The sequence below is a fragment of the Chiloscyllium punctatum genome, chromosome 16 (assembly GCF_047496795.1).
Source record: "Chiloscyllium punctatum isolate Juve2018m chromosome 16, sChiPun1.3, whole genome shotgun sequence".
In the NCBI taxonomy this organism is placed as follows: domain Eukaryota; kingdom Metazoa; phylum Chordata; class Chondrichthyes; order Orectolobiformes; family Hemiscylliidae; genus Chiloscyllium; species Chiloscyllium punctatum.
Window position 1 is genome coordinate 13,519,619 of NC_092754.1, and position 17,495 is coordinate 13,537,113.

Below are 17,495 nucleotides of genomic sequence, written 5' to 3' on the forward strand. Positions count from 1 at the left end.
TTTAAGTGGGTTGATGAATTGAAACCTAAACCCAAACCGCTAAATGCTATAATGGAAAACTTCAGTTCTTCTCTTCCACGAGGTGCCATTCTCAATCCAGAGTTGACAAGCTTAGTAGGAAATATTTTTTTTTACCAAGTTAAAAATCACACAACACCAGGTTATAGTCCAACAAGTTTAACCCCAGTCCAACTCCGGCATCTCCAAATCATGACTTTTTTCTACCATGAGATGTACTAACATCTTTTAGAGAATTAAAAGTATTCTGGTGCCAATCTTTCACCAGTTGCTCCAAATTTGCATCCTTGGCTTACCCCTCAATCCTGAACTCTGGTAGGCAGTGACAGTGTCCCTACCTCTAGGCTAGAAGGCCTGAGTTCAAGTCCAACCGACTCCAAAGGTGTGTAAATAACATCTCTGAGCAGATTGATTAAAACATCTCCTCATCAATCCTGGAGGTTCTTGAGGCACAATAGTAATGTCCCTACCTCTAGGCCAGCAGGCCTGAGTTGAAGACCCAGTTGTTCCAGAGGTGTGTTATAATATCTGGTTGGTTAGGAAAGTGTCTACTCCTCACTGCTGAGAATTTGCCTGTCGAGCTTTGCTTTCTTTTGCTTAGCCTGATGATGGGTAGTCCAAGTCCCAGTTGCTGAAGGGTAGGGTTGAAAAGAGGGAAGTGGAAACACCACGAGCAGCCTTGGAATTTTCCAGATACCCGTGGTGCTGACTGAGTGGAGGTTTTCTGTGTATTTATCATCAGGGATCTATCTTAGAAACCCACTGTTACTATGCTCAGTGTTTCAGTAGTTTGTTCTTAGTCAGGCTGCCATTTTAAAGTTGTGACAAAGTTCCATTTGGTGAGTGGTCCATAAATCAGATACCAACCTGAAGATTCAACAGGCTTCAAAGTGACAGTTTCTAGACCAGCCTTAAGCGTTGAGCTGATTAACATTTTCTGATTGATATCTCAATACTTGCTCTTAAGCCTTTGAAATATCTACCATTCCAATCTCCTATCCTTCAGTTGTGGAGAATTGTTCAGCTGGATTACAAATTCCATTTAATGCTTCCCTGTATGGAGACTGCAATATGAATCTTTCACTTTGGGGTTGAATCCAGCTCTGGATGATGAGACAGAATGTTGGTCAGGGTTGAGAATGATATTCCAGCCCTGTGAACAGGATTTATAGTGAAAGAACTCTGAATCTACGCAATCCCAATTTATTTTGCAGGGTGAAGACTAAATCAGTAACTGCTGTGTAAACCTACAAATTCCCTGTCTGCCTAGATTAATTTTATATTTAATCTTACTTCCAGATTTACTATAAAGTAATTAAAGAGGTTAAATCGGGTGACGAGCTGCTGGTTTTTATGAAGGACGGCGTCTATCCTGATGGGACAATGCCACCAAACCTTGATGGTAAGGCTTGTACTAAGTAGATAGACAAATTATTAAATTGGGCACTAATTGTGTTTGTCTGATTATGGTTAAACAATGCAGTGTATCTCCAACTACTTGTGATGAGACCATGCATTCCCTCCCTGTGGACTGGTGACATGATAGTGCAGTGCTGTTCCACCTGACCCCAGTGAGACCAAGCAGTGATCCTCTGGCTGACTGTGGGTGAGGCAAGGCAGCAGTTTCCCTATCTGGTCAGTGAGACAATGCACTGTCTTTCCATACAACATGTTGGTCGCAAATCTCTACTCAAAGAACATAATTGAGGCACAGAGTGATGTGTGCTTGAGTTCTCAAATGAGGCAGATTCTGAGAATTTTGTGATTTTGCACCCCTCCTGCACTCCTCTCGGGAAGGTGGGAATGCTCAGTCATCCCAACTTTCAGCCATTTTGTCCCCAGCACCCTGTGTGATGCAGTGGCAGTGGACCCAGTCGATGGTGAGTGGACATCCGCCTGGTTGCAACAAAAACCCAAAATTCATTACGAGGAAATGTGTGTCAGGTTACTTTTTACTTTATTTAATTCCTCCCAGGTTCCATGTCTCCAGCCTTATTATTTTAGCTGGGTGATGGGACATTAAAACACATCACGATGCAGAACGAAGGAGGAAAGAACTTGCATTTACATGGTGCCTGTTGCAACCTCAAGACATCCCAAAGCACCTTACAGCTAATGGAGTACTCTCTGAAGTAAAATCATTGCTGCAACGTATAGCCAATTTTCTTATCACATAGGACCCGGTGCCTGATTTACTTAATGGTTTATCTCTGTGTTTAGCTGAGTGTGCGTACATTATTGAACCCTTTCCAAATCAGCAGAGGAGACTAACCCTCCTGCCTCAGTGGGCTGCAGCACCTCTGGGCATGTTCCTGAGACACAGAAACCGGCCAGGCCCTTAGTCCCATCCTCAGTCAGTTCTGAGTGAGCAAATCATAACCAGCCTGGGCGAGGTGTTACAATATTGGCCGAAGCTGCTCTGAGTTAGGGAAGAGGAAGGGGGAAGTCAGACAGATTCTTGAAGCTGCACTGGAAGAACAAATTTCTGGACATTGGGCCCTGACCTTAGCCGTGACCTTGGCTGCAATATCACCCAGGTCATCGAAAACGTGAGGGGTTTGAGGGAAGCGTGTAACAAACAGAGTTGTCAGCTAGCATCTTGTGAACCATAAGGAAAGTAAACTCTGGCAGGTGGAGAGACGATGGTGTAGGATAGGAAGAATGAAAGGTGACCTGTGTGCAGCCAATGAGAGAAGTTTAAACGAGCTGCTCAGTTTTCTGTCTCCAGAGGAACTGGCTTCGTGGATTTGTGTACAAAGGCCACATAACTCTGCTTTATTTGGCTCTTTATTTTTTTTTGAGACCCATTAGGGCCCGATTTCACTTACAGACTTTCATTCCTCTTTTGTCCCAAGTGCTGTTGATGACAGCAGAGATTCACAGACAGAAACGTCGAGTGTTGGGAGGAGGGAACGGTGGGATTCTTGCTGATGTGAGACGTGTGGGGGCAGAACCCAGGCAGAACTGACCCCCTTCACACCCGTCGTTATGTTGGAATATTTACAGCATCCAGTGGATTGTTTGACTTGGCACAGGGAGCAGGATGCTGCCTCGTAAACTCAATAATAGCTGCTCCCTTTCTTTAATTTGTTTGAACTTGGGCTGCAATAATTTATGACTATACAGCGCAGGCCCTCACAGCATTCGGCCCGAGTCCTTTACTCTGTGTGATTTTAACAGGTTCTCTGCTAAGATTTTTAAGTCGCTCTTATTCCTTATCATCCCTTTCACCCGGCGCGTGGGTCTTTCTTTGACTGCTCACCCCGCCCCCCCCCCCAGACGAACAGCGATACCGATGTGGAGACTGCGACGAGCTCTTCCGCTCGAAAGTGGCATTGCGGCGGCACCAGGCCTATGCCTGCAACAACGTTAATGCCATCTTCACCACCATCAACGAAGAGTTCAAGCAGAGCCAGCTGGGTGACGGGCCACTTCACGAGTGTAAAGACTGCGACCGGATATTCCCCAACGAGTACAGGTATGTGGGGACTACGGGCTAACAGCCAGAGAGGTGGTGCTTTAAAGCCTTTGCTGCTGATGTCAGCTCCACGCGCTCTCTAGCGCGTGCTGAGACTTCCCGCAAACCGTTACTTAATCTGTGTCAAACATTGAAAAGTTGGAGCTGCATGAGGAAGGACAAGTCAGTTTATGGCAGAGACTCTTCCAATTGGCAATGCACGTAGTTTCACTTTTCCACACCATCCCCACTTTCAGTCTATGTCTAATATTTAACATGATAGCACAGATGAATTGAACATTTTTCCTTCAAGCAGGGGCCTTAATGAAGGCGGGTAAGCTTGATAATTATATGTTGTTCCCCGATTCGAGAGAGTGAAAGGTGAGCGAAGCATGACTCAGAGAAACGTCATAAACTAGAGAGGGGAATCTGAGCCATTCGCAGCCCATCCACTTAGAAAACCCTTCCATCTCACAGCTCAGTTTATCCAACTGCTGCCAAAATGGTTCTTGTCATCACAGTCCCGCTTTTTTTATGTCCATTCAAAGCTGTTATACTCAGTTCCTGTCTAATGGTATTTAATGAAGATACTAACCCAAGTTACTCATTTTTGATGATGGCAATAACAATTGTAATTTCTGTCCTTATGTTTGTATGTCAAAACAGCTTTGTGTAACCTGGTACTTTCAGATTTGTGAAGCCCTCTCATTTCTTATCACTTGCTATAATTTAAATTACAACTATTCATTCACTAATTGAGCTGTGTTTGACTAAATATTCATTAACTATTGTTTAACTGCGCTGTTGGGATTAATTTGTAAAAGTTTAGTCCCTTGCTGCTGCAACTTCCAGTAATTTAGTGAGATAAAGCTTTGTTTCCTCCTCTCTTTCAAGTGGACTTGGGGTGGAGGAGGTGGGGGGGGGGAAAGGGGCGGGAAGTCATTTGTAAATGGTCGTGTTTGTAGAAGCTACAATGTCCTTTCAGTCATTTCCTGGAAGCCTGTTTAGCTAAAGTAGTTAATAATGAGAATATATTGTTGTCGCAAATGATTTTGCTGCTCCTGAATGCAGCCTTCGGCACACTCGCAAATGGATGGCTCCCAGATTGGAAATCCCAGTCTGTTAACTGCTTACCTTTGTGCTGGGTCAGTAAAACCCCTCCTTATTTGGTAAATATTTGATTCTAACTGTTAAAACCTGCTCTTTTGTTCTGTGTGTTTTATGATTTCTTTCTTCTCTTGTGTTAAGACTCTGGCTGACTTGGTTGTTTTACAGGATCTTTCTCCCCAGCTCTTGTATAGATGCCACCTTCCTCACCCCCCACCCCGCCCCAACCCCCCCCCCCCCCCCCAATAAGAGTAATTAGGATACACAACAGTGTGTGGTCTCAAAACTCTCTGGGACCTTCATTGCAGGTGGTGGCTCTTCTTGTGAGAGCCTCTAACAGTGAGCATCAGTGAGTTAGTCAGTCATGAAGGCCATTCATGTTGAGACCAACCCTGTGTTCGTGCCAATGGCCACACATGTACATTTTCCATCTGGCACAGTGGAGGGTGCTTGGACATGGGCACTGACTAATTGCAACATGCCAATTGTTAACACTGACTGAAAGCAGTAAGACCAAAGAATGAACTTGCATCTCCTGGACTCAGTACCGCTAAGGACAATAAATTTACCCACTGGGATAGCAAGAGGGCTGAAGTTTCTTTTTCAAGGGTATTTAAAAACTGTCTTCCATCATGTTCCATCAGTGCTATGTTCTCTATCTCCTCTGTCCTGTTGGTACAGCCTGGAACAACACATGATCATTCACAGTGAGGAACGCGAGTATAAGTGTGACCAATGTCCGAAAGCCTTCAACTGGAAATCCAATCTGATTCGCCATCAAATGTCACATGATAGTGGCAAACGCTTTGAATGTGAAAATTGTGATAAGGTAAGGTTGAAGGTAAGAAGAGCCAAGCCTTTCATTGTCTTATTGTTTTTACTGTTATTAACTTTGCTTTGAAATCATGAGTTAAGTTGGTACAATGGCAGTAGGTTTGCAGGAATTCTGATTAGTGAAGCTCAGGTTAATTACTAACTAATTAACTGGTGTTCTGGTAAGTTGATTAGAAATTAGGGTCATAGAGTCACAGAGATGTACAGCATGGAAATAGACCCTTCGGTCCAACTTGTCCATGCCGACCAGATATCCCTACTCAATCTAGTCCCACCTGCCAGCACCCAGCCCGTATCCATCCAAACCCTTCCTATTCATAAACCCATCCAGAAGCCTTTTAAATGTTGCAATTGTACCAGCCTCCACCACTTCCTCTGGCAGCTCATTCCATACACGTACCACTCTCTGCGTGAAAAAGTTGCCTCTTAGGTCTCTTCTATATCTTTCCCCTCTCACCCTAAACCTATACCCTCTAGCTCTGGACTCCCCTATCCCAGGGAAAAGACTTTGTCCATTTATCCTATCCATGCTCCTCATGATTTTATAAACCTCAGCATTCCAGGGAAAACATCCCCAGCCTATTCAACCTCTACCTATAGCTCAAATCCTCAAACCCTAGCAACATCCTTGTAAATCTTTTCTGAACCCTTTCAAGTTTCACAAAATCTTTCCGAAAGGACGGAGACCAGAATTGCATGCAATATTCCAAAAGTGGCCTAACCAATGTCCTGTACAGCCGCAACATGACCTCCCAACTCCTGTACTCAATACTCTGACCAATAAAGCATTGATGGGATTCATTTAATGGGAAATGTCTGACAAGTTTCTCCATCAAGACCTTGGAATTAACCGGACTTCAGTATCACATCACTCAGAACTTGTATCTCATACTGAGGCCAATTTTGGAAAAGCGTGCGATAAAATTCTGGTGAAATTACTTTAAGCACAACTGACATCACTAGATGTGGAGATATAATAGGACAGAGGTGAGGGGCTCTTGTGGTGCAGAGGTAGCGTTCCAACTTCTGGGCTGAGAGGTCTGGGTTCAAGTCCCACCTGTTCCAAATGTGTGTAATAACATCACCGAACAGCAGAATAATAACAAAAACAGGACAGAGACTGTACACTTACAAAAAGAGTGCAGAAAGTGAGTCATTTATTGCGGGGACTTACAATGGGCCTGACAACGATATTGCAGCCTGTGGCTGTGTTGATGCTGGAAGCAGCTGAAACTGAACGGAGAGTGTATCAGTCCGACCTGAAACATTGCAGCCTGTAGGCCTGACAGGTTTGCTGTGTTTAGATCAGGGTGGTGCTGGAAAAGCCCAGCAGGTCATGCAGCATCCGAGGAGCAGGAAAATCGATGTTTTGGGCAAAAGCCCTTCATCAGGAATGGTGTGTAAAATCATGACACAGTGATTTCCAAATTTCATGGAAACACAGGAACAGGCCATTCAGCTCTTTGAGCCTGTTCCACTATTTAATATCACCATGGCTTCTCATCCTATCCAATAGCCTGTTCCCACTTTGTCTCCAATCCCTTTTACTCCCTTTAGTTTTAAGAACCAGGTGTATTTCCTTCTTGAAAACATTGAGTGCTTTGGCTTCAACTACTTTCTGTGGCAGAGATTTCCACAGGCTCACCACTCTCTGGGTGAAGAAATATCTCATTATCTCAGTCCAAAATGTGCCCTGTATCCTTAGACTGTGGCCCTGTACTGGACACTCTTCCTGTATTCATCCTGTCATACAGTCATAGAGTCATACAGCATGGAAACAAACCTTTCAGTCCAACTTGTCCAGGCCAAATTTTCCCAATCTATATTTGTCCCATTTGCCTGTGTTTGGCTCATTTCCCTCTAAGTGTTTCCGATTCATGTACCTCTCCAAATGTCTTTTAAATGTTGTAATTGTAACTTCATCTACCTTTTCCTTTTGCTAAGGAGTAGAGTTAATTCCAATCCCATTTGATCCCGAACCATATTTCAAATATATAGTTCCTAAACAGTTATGCTTAAATCATGAGGAGAAAGTGTGTGGACTGCAATGCTGGGAAATCAGAGTCGAGAGTGTGTTGCTGGAAAAGTACAGCAGGTCAAACAGCATCCGAGGAGCAGGAGAATCGACGTTTCAGCATAAGCCCTTCATCAGGCTTATCAGAGCTTCATCATCAATAACAGGCCTCATCAGAGCAACAGATACTACTTAGGCACCACAGAGTTCCTCAGATTAGAAGAATATTGAAGTATTAGTCTTTGTCAGTGAAGCTTTCATAATGGCCAACCCCAATCCAATAAACTGATAACCAGGAGTCTGCCCACAGTGAGATTCCAGCTTCAACTGGTCAATTTAGATTATGTGGTAAAGATCCCAGCAAGAAGATTTTTAGGCTCTCTAATGAAGGGCTTATGCCTGAAACGTCGATTTTCCTGCTCCTCGGATGCCCCCTGACCTGCTGTGCTTTTCCAGCACCACACTCTCGATACTTAAATCATTAGTCTAGAATTTCTGTACATCAGGTGGGTTTGGGAGGCTGGGAATGATGTGCTGCCAAAGTGAATGAGAAGGAAAGAATAGAAAGGTAAGCAAAAGATTGAGAGCTGGTGCTTGAAGCTCAGAGAAAAAAAACAAGTCTCTTTCTTTCCACTGTTTGAGTTTCTGCTGATTCAAATTCTTATCGGGGGTGATGTGAGCAGAGTTACAAGTTGTGTCATCTCTCTATTGAGTAAAAGGGAGGGAAAAAGTTTCTTAAGGTGGGACTGCTCACAGTTACTAATACAATACTGTTTATCCTTGTACTGTTCCATGAAATGTTCCAAGGTCGTGATGCTTCACTCACACACAATGAAAGGCAGTCCAGGACTTGTATGTACACACGGCCTTCCAGAATCTCAGGACATCCTAAGAAACTTCAAAAATACTTAATTTTCTGTGGAGTGCAATTCACTGTTGGAGCTCAATAATCAGGACTAGGGCTGTAACCCCTGGTTACTGTTGGAAGTTCAGTAACAGCACAGTTCCTGTTCCATTTTAAGGAAGGTGAAATTGAGCTGTACTGTTTTTAACCTCAGTCAACCCTGTGATGCTATAACTCTTACCCCCAAATTCTATTTCCTTTCTCGATACATTATTGCCATATTAGTCCATAGAAACTCCTTCCCAGGACAAATCCATACAAAAGTTGTAAATTTTTGAAAAGAAAAAAACTTTTCAAAGCAGCAAAAATGCTCATTGCACGACGAAATATAAACAAAGAAAGGAAAGTCACCATAAGACTACTCTGTCATTAGAGAGAGAGAGAGACCACTGTGGCAGTTTGACCCCATACCTCAGTGACGGATAAGGCTGAGAAGGTGGAACCTTTATGGTAATCTCAGCTATTGAAGGGATTGAACCTGCACTGTTTACGTAACCCAGCTGTCCAGACAACTGAGCCAACCAACTTCCAGAAACAATTGATACATAATGTTCTATGTGTATACACAACTGACTTGCCTGGTCACATATTGAAGTTACATTGAATCTGCACTTCTTGTCCATGTGCTCCACTAGAGTTGTAACAGATTTTGGGTTCTTTCCTTTCTACATTTTGTCTTGTAAATTTGTTGTACACATTGCACATTCATTGGTACCAGCATCAACTGTTGGAAATGCAAAAGCAGGTTTTTGTCACAAGGTCAACCTGTGGATTAACCTTTGGAAATTCCTCCCCATCACCATCTTATTTTCAGAAACAACCAAAAACAACCCTGTTGGCAATTCATCAGCTTTTGAAAAACTGAACCATTTGTGATTATGTGACACCGAAGGTTCTGCCCTGATGTATGTGAATCTTGCCACACTTCATTCCTAAACTACCAAATCGTATCTGTAGTGATCCCTATTCCCACACCATCACCTCTGGGGCTGTTCAAGAATCTAGCCTTGGCCTTTGTCTGTTTTCTGTTCACATGCTTCCCCTCAATTATAATGTCTGCAAAATCAGCATGAGATTCCATGTTCATATACTGACAACAATCAGCTCTATCTCACACCATTGTGTTGACCTCTGCAATGCCTAATTTATTACATTATTTGTTTCTAATATCCAATATTATTTGAGCAGGAATTTCCTCCAACTAACTAGTTCTGAAAAAGAGTTATTGGACTCCAAATGTTAATTCGGTTTCTCTCTCCTCAAAATCAGTCAGACATGCTGAGTTTCTCCAGCACTTTTTGGTTTTCTTTCACCAGGCTAATCCATAGGGGAATGACAGGGTGGTCTTATGAGGAGAGGTAAAAGAAACTGGTGGTTTCAAAAAATGAAAGGTGATATCATTGAACGTTTGAAACATCTTACAGGGGATACATGCAATTAAGATGTTTCTCTGATTGATGAGTTGAGGACTCATCAATCGGAGAAGTAAGGCAAAGTCCACTGCCTTTGATCCCTACCAGATTCTATTCCCTGCCCATTGTTTCTATTCATGGCAATTGTTTCAAGCCAAGCCAGAACCATTTCCAAAGTTAGTATCCAGCCTAAGGCCCCTGTGCTCCAACTTGGCTGTGGCATATTCTCAATTTTATTCGCTCCATACATTGGCAGCCTGCTTTCAGCTGCCTTGACTCTAAATTCTTGAACTCTTCTGCCTCTCGGCCACCCACTATCCATTTAACGTGCTCCTGAAAACAAATCTCTTGGTCATCCCCCCCCCCCCCCCCCCAAATATCTGACTCAGTATCAAAAGTGCTTTTATTGACAGTGGTGTTAAGTACCTTGGGACATTTCACTAATATTTTGTTAAGTGCTCTGTGTTAATCTAAATCATTGTTATCGAGTACAGAGGAACCTCAATTATCTGAATGATATAGGCAGGGAGTATTTTGTTCAGATAACTGAATGTTCAGATAATCAAACACAGTTTAGCCAAGCATCCGGACCATTCGATCTTGGTCAGATAATCCGAAATTCGGAAAATCAAAAGCCGGATAATCGGGGTTACTCTGTATAGACAGTTACACAGCTGGTCTGGAGTTTCTCTGCTGCCTCGGAGTTGCCCTTTGACCTTCAGACCTTAGCTCGATAGTTATCTTAACCAACCTGTTCTGGACACCTCCAAAATAGATCTTGAACCTAGACCTTCTATCCCCGGAGTGGGGGCACTACCAATGCACCCCTCATTTAACTCGGTGGATATTTTCAAATCAATATCTTCAGAGATATTGCTATTACTCCTGGAGTGGTAGGATTTTAACCCAGGTATCATAGCTCAGAGGTGCGGACACTACCACTGAGCCATAAAGGCCCTAACTTTAGATCAGTAATGCACCCTCATTAACAGAAGCCAGGTAATAACTATGTGTTTGATTACTGTCTGATTGCAATTTGTTTTATATCAACCTGTTCAGCAATGTTATTGCATCCATCTGCAGCAGATGGGACTGAAACTCTGGTCTCTTGGCTCAGAGCAACAGATACTACTTCAGCAGCACAAGAGTCCCTCAGATTCTAGGGATATTGAAGTATCAGTCTTTGTCAGTGAAGTCTTCATAATGGCCAACCCCAATCCAATAAACTGCTAACCAGGAGTCTGCTCACAGTGAGATTCCAACTTCAATTGGTTGCGTTAGATTATGTGGTAAAGATCCCAGCAAGAAGATTTTTAGGCTGCTTTGTTTCATTTGTCTTTGAAAAATGAGACATTGTGGAGAGATTGCTGACAGCCTGTCTCCTGCTGGTTAAGCAGGTGTAGAGCTATATACCACAGTTACATCAGTAGTAAATTTTACCAGACACCAGGCATATACTGAACCCAGTTATGCAAAGAGATCAATGGTTCAATGTCTGTGACATAGTACTTAAATCAACCAATTACATTTTAACTGGTTTAAACAAAATGAGATCTTGACTCTGGCAAATAATTGTACAATTAATTAAGAGAATGGAAGGGCAGATATAATCATACAGCACAGAAGGAGACCCTTTAATTGTGGCCAAGTAGTTAAGGCGGAAAATGTTAAATTGTTTTTTTAACCGACATTTTAATCCTCCCAATTATGATTCCTAACATTCTTAATTTGAGCTATTTTCTGGTCCTGTGGTGGTGCCCCTGCCTTTGAGCCAGAAGATCGAGGTTCAATTCTCAACTGCCCTGGAGACAGAACATAGAACAGTACAGCACACAAGAACAGGCCCTTCGGCCCACATTGTTGTGCCGAACATGAAGCCAAGTTAATACAAAAATAACCTGGCTAGTTCAGTTACTAAGAGCCTTAATCACAGAATTGTTGGGTCAAACTCTGTATTGGTTTCTATAGTTTTAAGGGCCCTTTTGGTGCAGTGGTACAGTCCCTTCCTCTGAGCAGGGATATCTGGATTCATGTCCCACCTATTCATAACACAACCAAAAAGGTTGGCTTAAAAATATCTAGACCAAGCAACCCATTGTGTTTTTTCTGCCCTTTGAAAGTGTTGCTCAATTAGTTTTACCCTCCACGGTCCTGCAATTTTTTCCCTCTCCATATTAAGATTCCTTTGCAATAATTATTTATCGTGTTTTAAAGAGATCTCTAAAACATGCGACCAGGACAGTCCCCTTTAATAGGTTGCTGTGCAAGGTTTCCAATGACTTCCTTTATTATTGTTCACTCCCTCTCTCTTTCCTATGCATCAGGTCTTCACTGATCCAAGCAATCTCCAGCGACATATCAGGTCTCAGCATGTCGGAGCCCGGGCACACGCTTGCCCTGACTGTGGAAAAACCTTTGCCACCTCGTCTGGATTAAAGCAGCACAAGCACATACACAGCAGCATTAAGCCTTTCACCTGTGAGTTATTGCATCTGTCTTATCTTCATGTGTACTTGCAGGTATCCCGTGTTTTCTGACATCTAATCACTTTCTCCCAGTCTTATGATTGACTAAGTCCATGTGCACAGTGCAGTCCTGCCAACTCTCTCCTTTTTTAAAGGTCACTTGTTTCTGTTAATACGTATGCCAGACACATGCTTTTTCCTTAAGTCTGCAGTTCCCAAGATTCCCCAGCATACTGCCTTGCCCTCTTGTTACTCTTTTATATCATTTCAGATTTTGGGTTCAGCTAACTTGCAAATAATGGTTTCTTCCCCTCATCAAAATATTTTGTATGAGCCCTCTTTTCAACTGAGACAGTTTCAAAATAATCCAGATATGCATATTGAGTGTAAAATATTTTCCAACCATACTCTTCCTCAGTTCCTTCACCTCCTCACCCCCTATTTCTCCCCTGTAGGTGTTAACCCTTGTTGGACTTTCATGGAGGGTGGACATCTTCACCCTGTGACCTTGCTTCACCTCTGTGCCCAGACAGTTAAACAAAGAGCCTTTGCATTCACCAGCACTTTAATTATCGGTACTTATGGAAAAGCCGTAACGTATTTGCTTTCTGACACAAGTGAAATCACAACCAAGTCAAATTTATACCTCGTTGTCTGTAACATTTTGGTGCATTGACTGGATGAAGTCCTTATTTTACACCACATTGTTAAAACCAAAATGGCTGCCCAATGTGAGCTAATAGAACTTTGATCTATAGGTATGCCTCTGACTAATTCCAGACAGTCATTACACCAATTCCCTTATTTACAGAGATTTGACCTGACACACTCATTTCCTGTCAGATTTCTGCCATTAGCTGTTACAAATTGGAAATTAAATGCACTTTCTGATAACTAGTCTGCCTGCCATCTCAAACCCATTAGTGCTCAGAGATAAGATTCGGTTTAAAAAAAAGTTTTCATAAAGCTTTGCCACGTAATTTCAGCTGTGCCAACTTGTTACTCATCGTGTCATTGATAAGTTGGTGATTAATTCCAGTGTTCAAAGTGATTATTTGCAGTGATAGGCTGAAATGTAAGGGACAGACTGAATGCTTTATGAAGAATTTGCAAATTGTGATATTTGTGTTTGTGTTAGTCACACACTCCTGGGAGACTGACCTTTGAGGCCCAGAACTGCTCCACAGAGTCAAACTAAATATATCGAAGCTGTCACTTTTCATTTTGTCCACACTGAGCTTTATATTATTGGCAACGGTATGTTTCCTCCCAAGTTCCAAGTCAATTAGGGAATATAGGCAGATGTTGACTATTTCTGCAGCAATTAAAATGCAGCAGTCACTTGGAAATCTTAACTTTCCTCTTTGGCTTTATACTTATTCTTTGGTTCTATTTTCTTCCTGGTGTTCAGTGTCACACTTTCAGCTGACATGTTACCTTGTCCTTCATCCATGGAGGCAAAAGGTAAAAACCATCTGTTCCTCCATCATGTTGACCTGGGACTGGTAAATAGCTGATGGCCTTCTGAGGGTAGACCTGTCAGCACTAGTCAGCGCAATTGTCAAGTGCCTTGGACTGAGAGCCTTCAAAACGCCCTGTGGACAGGCACATTTGACCAACTTGGCTGACTTTCCAATTTAATTGGGAATCTATCTCACTGCCACTAGAACTGTGGGCTCAGCTGGTAACCTGTTACACAATCTATTCCTCTGTTACTATAGAACATGACCAACCATGTTCTGCCCATCGGAGATCCTGATGTGAGTAGCCTGCCACTTAAGAGGATGGTGTGAGACCAGTAGCAGCCAGGAAGTTGGTAAACCAGATTGCCCGATCCATTTAACAGTGTAGTCCAGCCTGAAAGGTGCTATTGGTTATAAACGCTCTCACCGTTCCTGAAAAACTATGTTTGAGTTTAATTACACCTTTTTCTGCATCAAAAGATTTAGTCAACTCACTAACATGGCTACATAGCAAATGGTAATTGCATAATAATACCTAAGTTCACTTTGTGGTTTTCTTTTATATATATTTCTTTTTGTTATTGATGGTATAGCTATATGTAAGTACAAAAACCTCAAGAATGAGCATTTTTCTAGATAATCTTATCTCTAAAGGCTTGAAATACTGATATACTCACAGGAAGCCCTGCCAATATTAACACTAAGCCAAGGAACCACCAATAAATCCAAAAACCCTCTCAAGATCCTTCCTCATACTGGTACACTCCCTTAAATTCCCTGTTCCAACTTCTGAAAGAAAATGTCAGCTACACAAACTAAGCTTTGCTTTCATTAAAATAAGATGTCTGCTGAGCTATACAGTAGTCTGACGATGGGACAGAGATCTCACAGATTCCCTGACAGATGCTTCAGTTTGAAATCCTACGCTCAAGAATATTTAATTTTCATTTTCCTAACTGCTCCATTTGATTTTTAACTTTTTAAATGGAGCAAGGTTAAATTGTACAGAATTTATATTTCAGAATTTTTTCATAGACTGTCCTGTAACTTCAGCTTGTTCAGTCTCGGCCTGGCTGTCATTACTGCAGCCACGCTAGAGTACACATATGGCCAGTTTCCAGGTTGGTTAAAATTAAACACAGCGAACAAAGCACTATTAACAATGGAGAGGTAAGGTATTTTATCATTCTGGGTACCAACTGGTATCCCCAGGTCAGAGGAACAATGCAGCATCTGCTTTGACCCCATGATGTTCCTTCAGCACACTCCAAGCTCAGTATGTTTGACCTTTACAGTAACATGATCCAGCTACATGTTAAGTATTTGACACAGCGTGAAATATTTACAGAACACTGTAACCTACAGTTGTTATCTAATTTCATGGGAATTATTAAACTCCAAGCATGATGCAAATAAATGCTCTTTTCCTGCTTTGTTTGTGAAACGTATTTCCAGGTATAGTAGTGCTGTAGTTATATTATTTCATTTAACTGTTTTTATATGATTCGTGACAAATAATTAGAAGGATGAGGCCTAATGGACCTAAAATCACTTCGAGAATGAGAGTTAGTGCTATAAGGTGCAAATATTGATAAGCTGAGAGGTCACTTAATTGTATTGGATTCACCGTCTTGTATTTAATTGAGCTAAGTGGTCAATATTAAAAACGGATCTGACACTTTGAAGGGCTTGTGAAGGATGAAGGTACTGTAATTTAGATTTATTTTTGAGTAGAACCTTTCGTGATAGTGTCTGAGGTGAGAGTGTATGTGAGCTTGCATCAGTTCCACAAGAAAAATATTCATTCATTCTAAATTTCAGGCTGAAAACTTTTCAGCTTCAGAAAGTTTCACCTCCTTTAATAGTAGTATACTTTTCAACTATGTATGATGCTGTCAAGGTACTTTTAACTCTATTGTTACATTGCTACTGTTAACCCAATTGTCCATGAACCAGTTGGGTGACATAGCTAGAAAATCAGTCATGCTATTGACTAAACTATGAGATTGTCAAGTGAATATTATTCTACAAGAATATAGCAAAGTGTAAGGTTCAGGTATTTGATCGTTTCAGCATCTAGTACAGGACATATTGGGGGTGAAATATATTTTCTACAGTCACAAAGTGAGCAAGAGTGTGCTGGCCACCTGTTTTACACTGCATCTAGTGAAAATCAATGGACAAGTTGCCCATTTTGTACTGCTGCATAAAGCTATTTTCATCATTCAATAATGGGAAATGGTCCATGAAGTGACAATCTTAAAATCTAGTGCATGCCTTGTTTTACAAATAATCGTGGGAGCCAACGAGTGGGTAATGCAGTGAGTGACCCTGGGACATTGAAGTATGTCTTGGGGAATCCATTTCAATATCCATCCATTAAGCTGTGTCTTGCATTGTTATTATTAAAATTCCTCCAAACTATGCGCACTTATCTGTACAACTTGGCTTTGAGTTCTCATATTTTTGTGAATTTTTCTCCCATGAAACTGATATGTCCACATTTGGAATTTTCTGATCTAAGCTTGTTACCCTGACTCTGCAATTTCACAATTAGCTCTAAATGCTTCCTGAAAAGTATTTTCATTTCTATTCCTATCCCTCAGTATTGTCCAAAATAAAGTTTAACAAAATAAAAAAAATGTAAAAGATTATGTTTCACAAGTGCCTGATTAAAATTATTCAGTGAAATGTCTTTTGTGTCTGTAATGCCGTTGAGCTTGAAGGCCTGAAACTTTCCCAAAAAACCTGACCTCAGACTTGATAATTTAGTAGAGTTAATTGTGACTCTGAGCTGTGTTTGGTTTGTGTAGTCACGACATGTGCAGTATATCTAATTTCACAAGATGTATCACTACTGTTCACTCCGAGTACAGTACTAAGGATATCTTTCTTTAACATTAAGTGACTTGTGCACCAGTTTTCTTCAAAATTATTTGAAGAGAAGCTAAAAATCTTCATTCAGGTAGATTTCACATTGCGCATCCTTTGTTAAACAAACAAACCACAAGCTGCTGACAGTAAGCTCAAGTAGAATACTTTCAGTTGCAGGGAGAATTAAATCCAATATTTGTGAGAGGTTGATGGCCAATTTGTGTCAGAGTTTACAAAGGAAAAACACATTCCAAAAGTGGACTTCACAAATTTAGAGAATAGTGCTGATACAAGAAGTGTAGCTAAAACAGCGATCAGGAGTGCGTGCAATAGTGTACTGGACAATTTAATATGACAACCATTTCATTTATAAATTCATAGATTTTACTTCTGTTTTCATTCTTCGAAAACTTTGAGTTGCTTCTGTGAACTGATGCTCCCGGTTATACGTAACAATAAGATTAGGGACCAATTCCATGAAAAGTCATCAGTCTTGATGAGGCATACAAGTAATGTGGTGTGGGTTCCCAGTGTAAAATCACACATAACTGATGGCCATCATTAAGGACATATCACTGAAGTATTCAAGTAATTAGAGAGAGCTATGAATAGATTGTGCAAAATGTATTTAGAATTCCAGAATATTCTACACTAAAGCAAAATAGCAAATGTAATTATGACAACCATCCATGTTTGATACTGATTTGCATGGAGCCATTACTATGAATTTTCATATAGACATTTTTTTTCAATCTTAACCTGTTTCAGAGATGTTATTACACACCTCTGGAGCAGATCAGATGTGAACCCATGCCACCTAGATCAGAGATACAGATACTACCACTGTGCCACAAGAGCCCTCTGGAATATCTCTCTATACTTAATATTTTGCCTCAATTAATGGCATTTCAGATTGGGAAGGTAAATTGACACAACCATCCCTTGAC

The 17,495-nt window shown here is 41.4% G+C and overlaps 1 protein-coding gene across 15 annotated transcripts in view; it reads left to right on the forward strand.

The window, feature by feature from the left end:
• The window catches only part of prdm16 (PR domain containing 16), a 704,876-nt gene that overhangs the window by 613,525 nt on the left and 73,856 nt on the right, over positions 1-17,495 (forward strand). For 11 of the 15 annotated variants that reach the window (XM_072586244.1, XM_072586259.1, XM_072586245.1 and 8 more), the window contains 4 exons: positions 1,318-1,420; positions 3,298-3,496; positions 5,264-5,423; positions 12,071-12,224. In XM_072586244.1, the coding sequence (XP_072442345.1) occupies positions 1,318-1,420; positions 3,298-3,496; positions 5,264-5,423; positions 12,071-12,224 (616 nt within the window). The remainder of the gene's footprint in view (positions 1-1,317; positions 1,421-3,297; positions 3,497-5,263; positions 5,424-12,070; positions 12,225-17,495) is intronic. The other 4 variants (XM_072586246.1, XM_072586247.1, XM_072586252.1 and 1 more) reach the window with 1 other exon arrangement.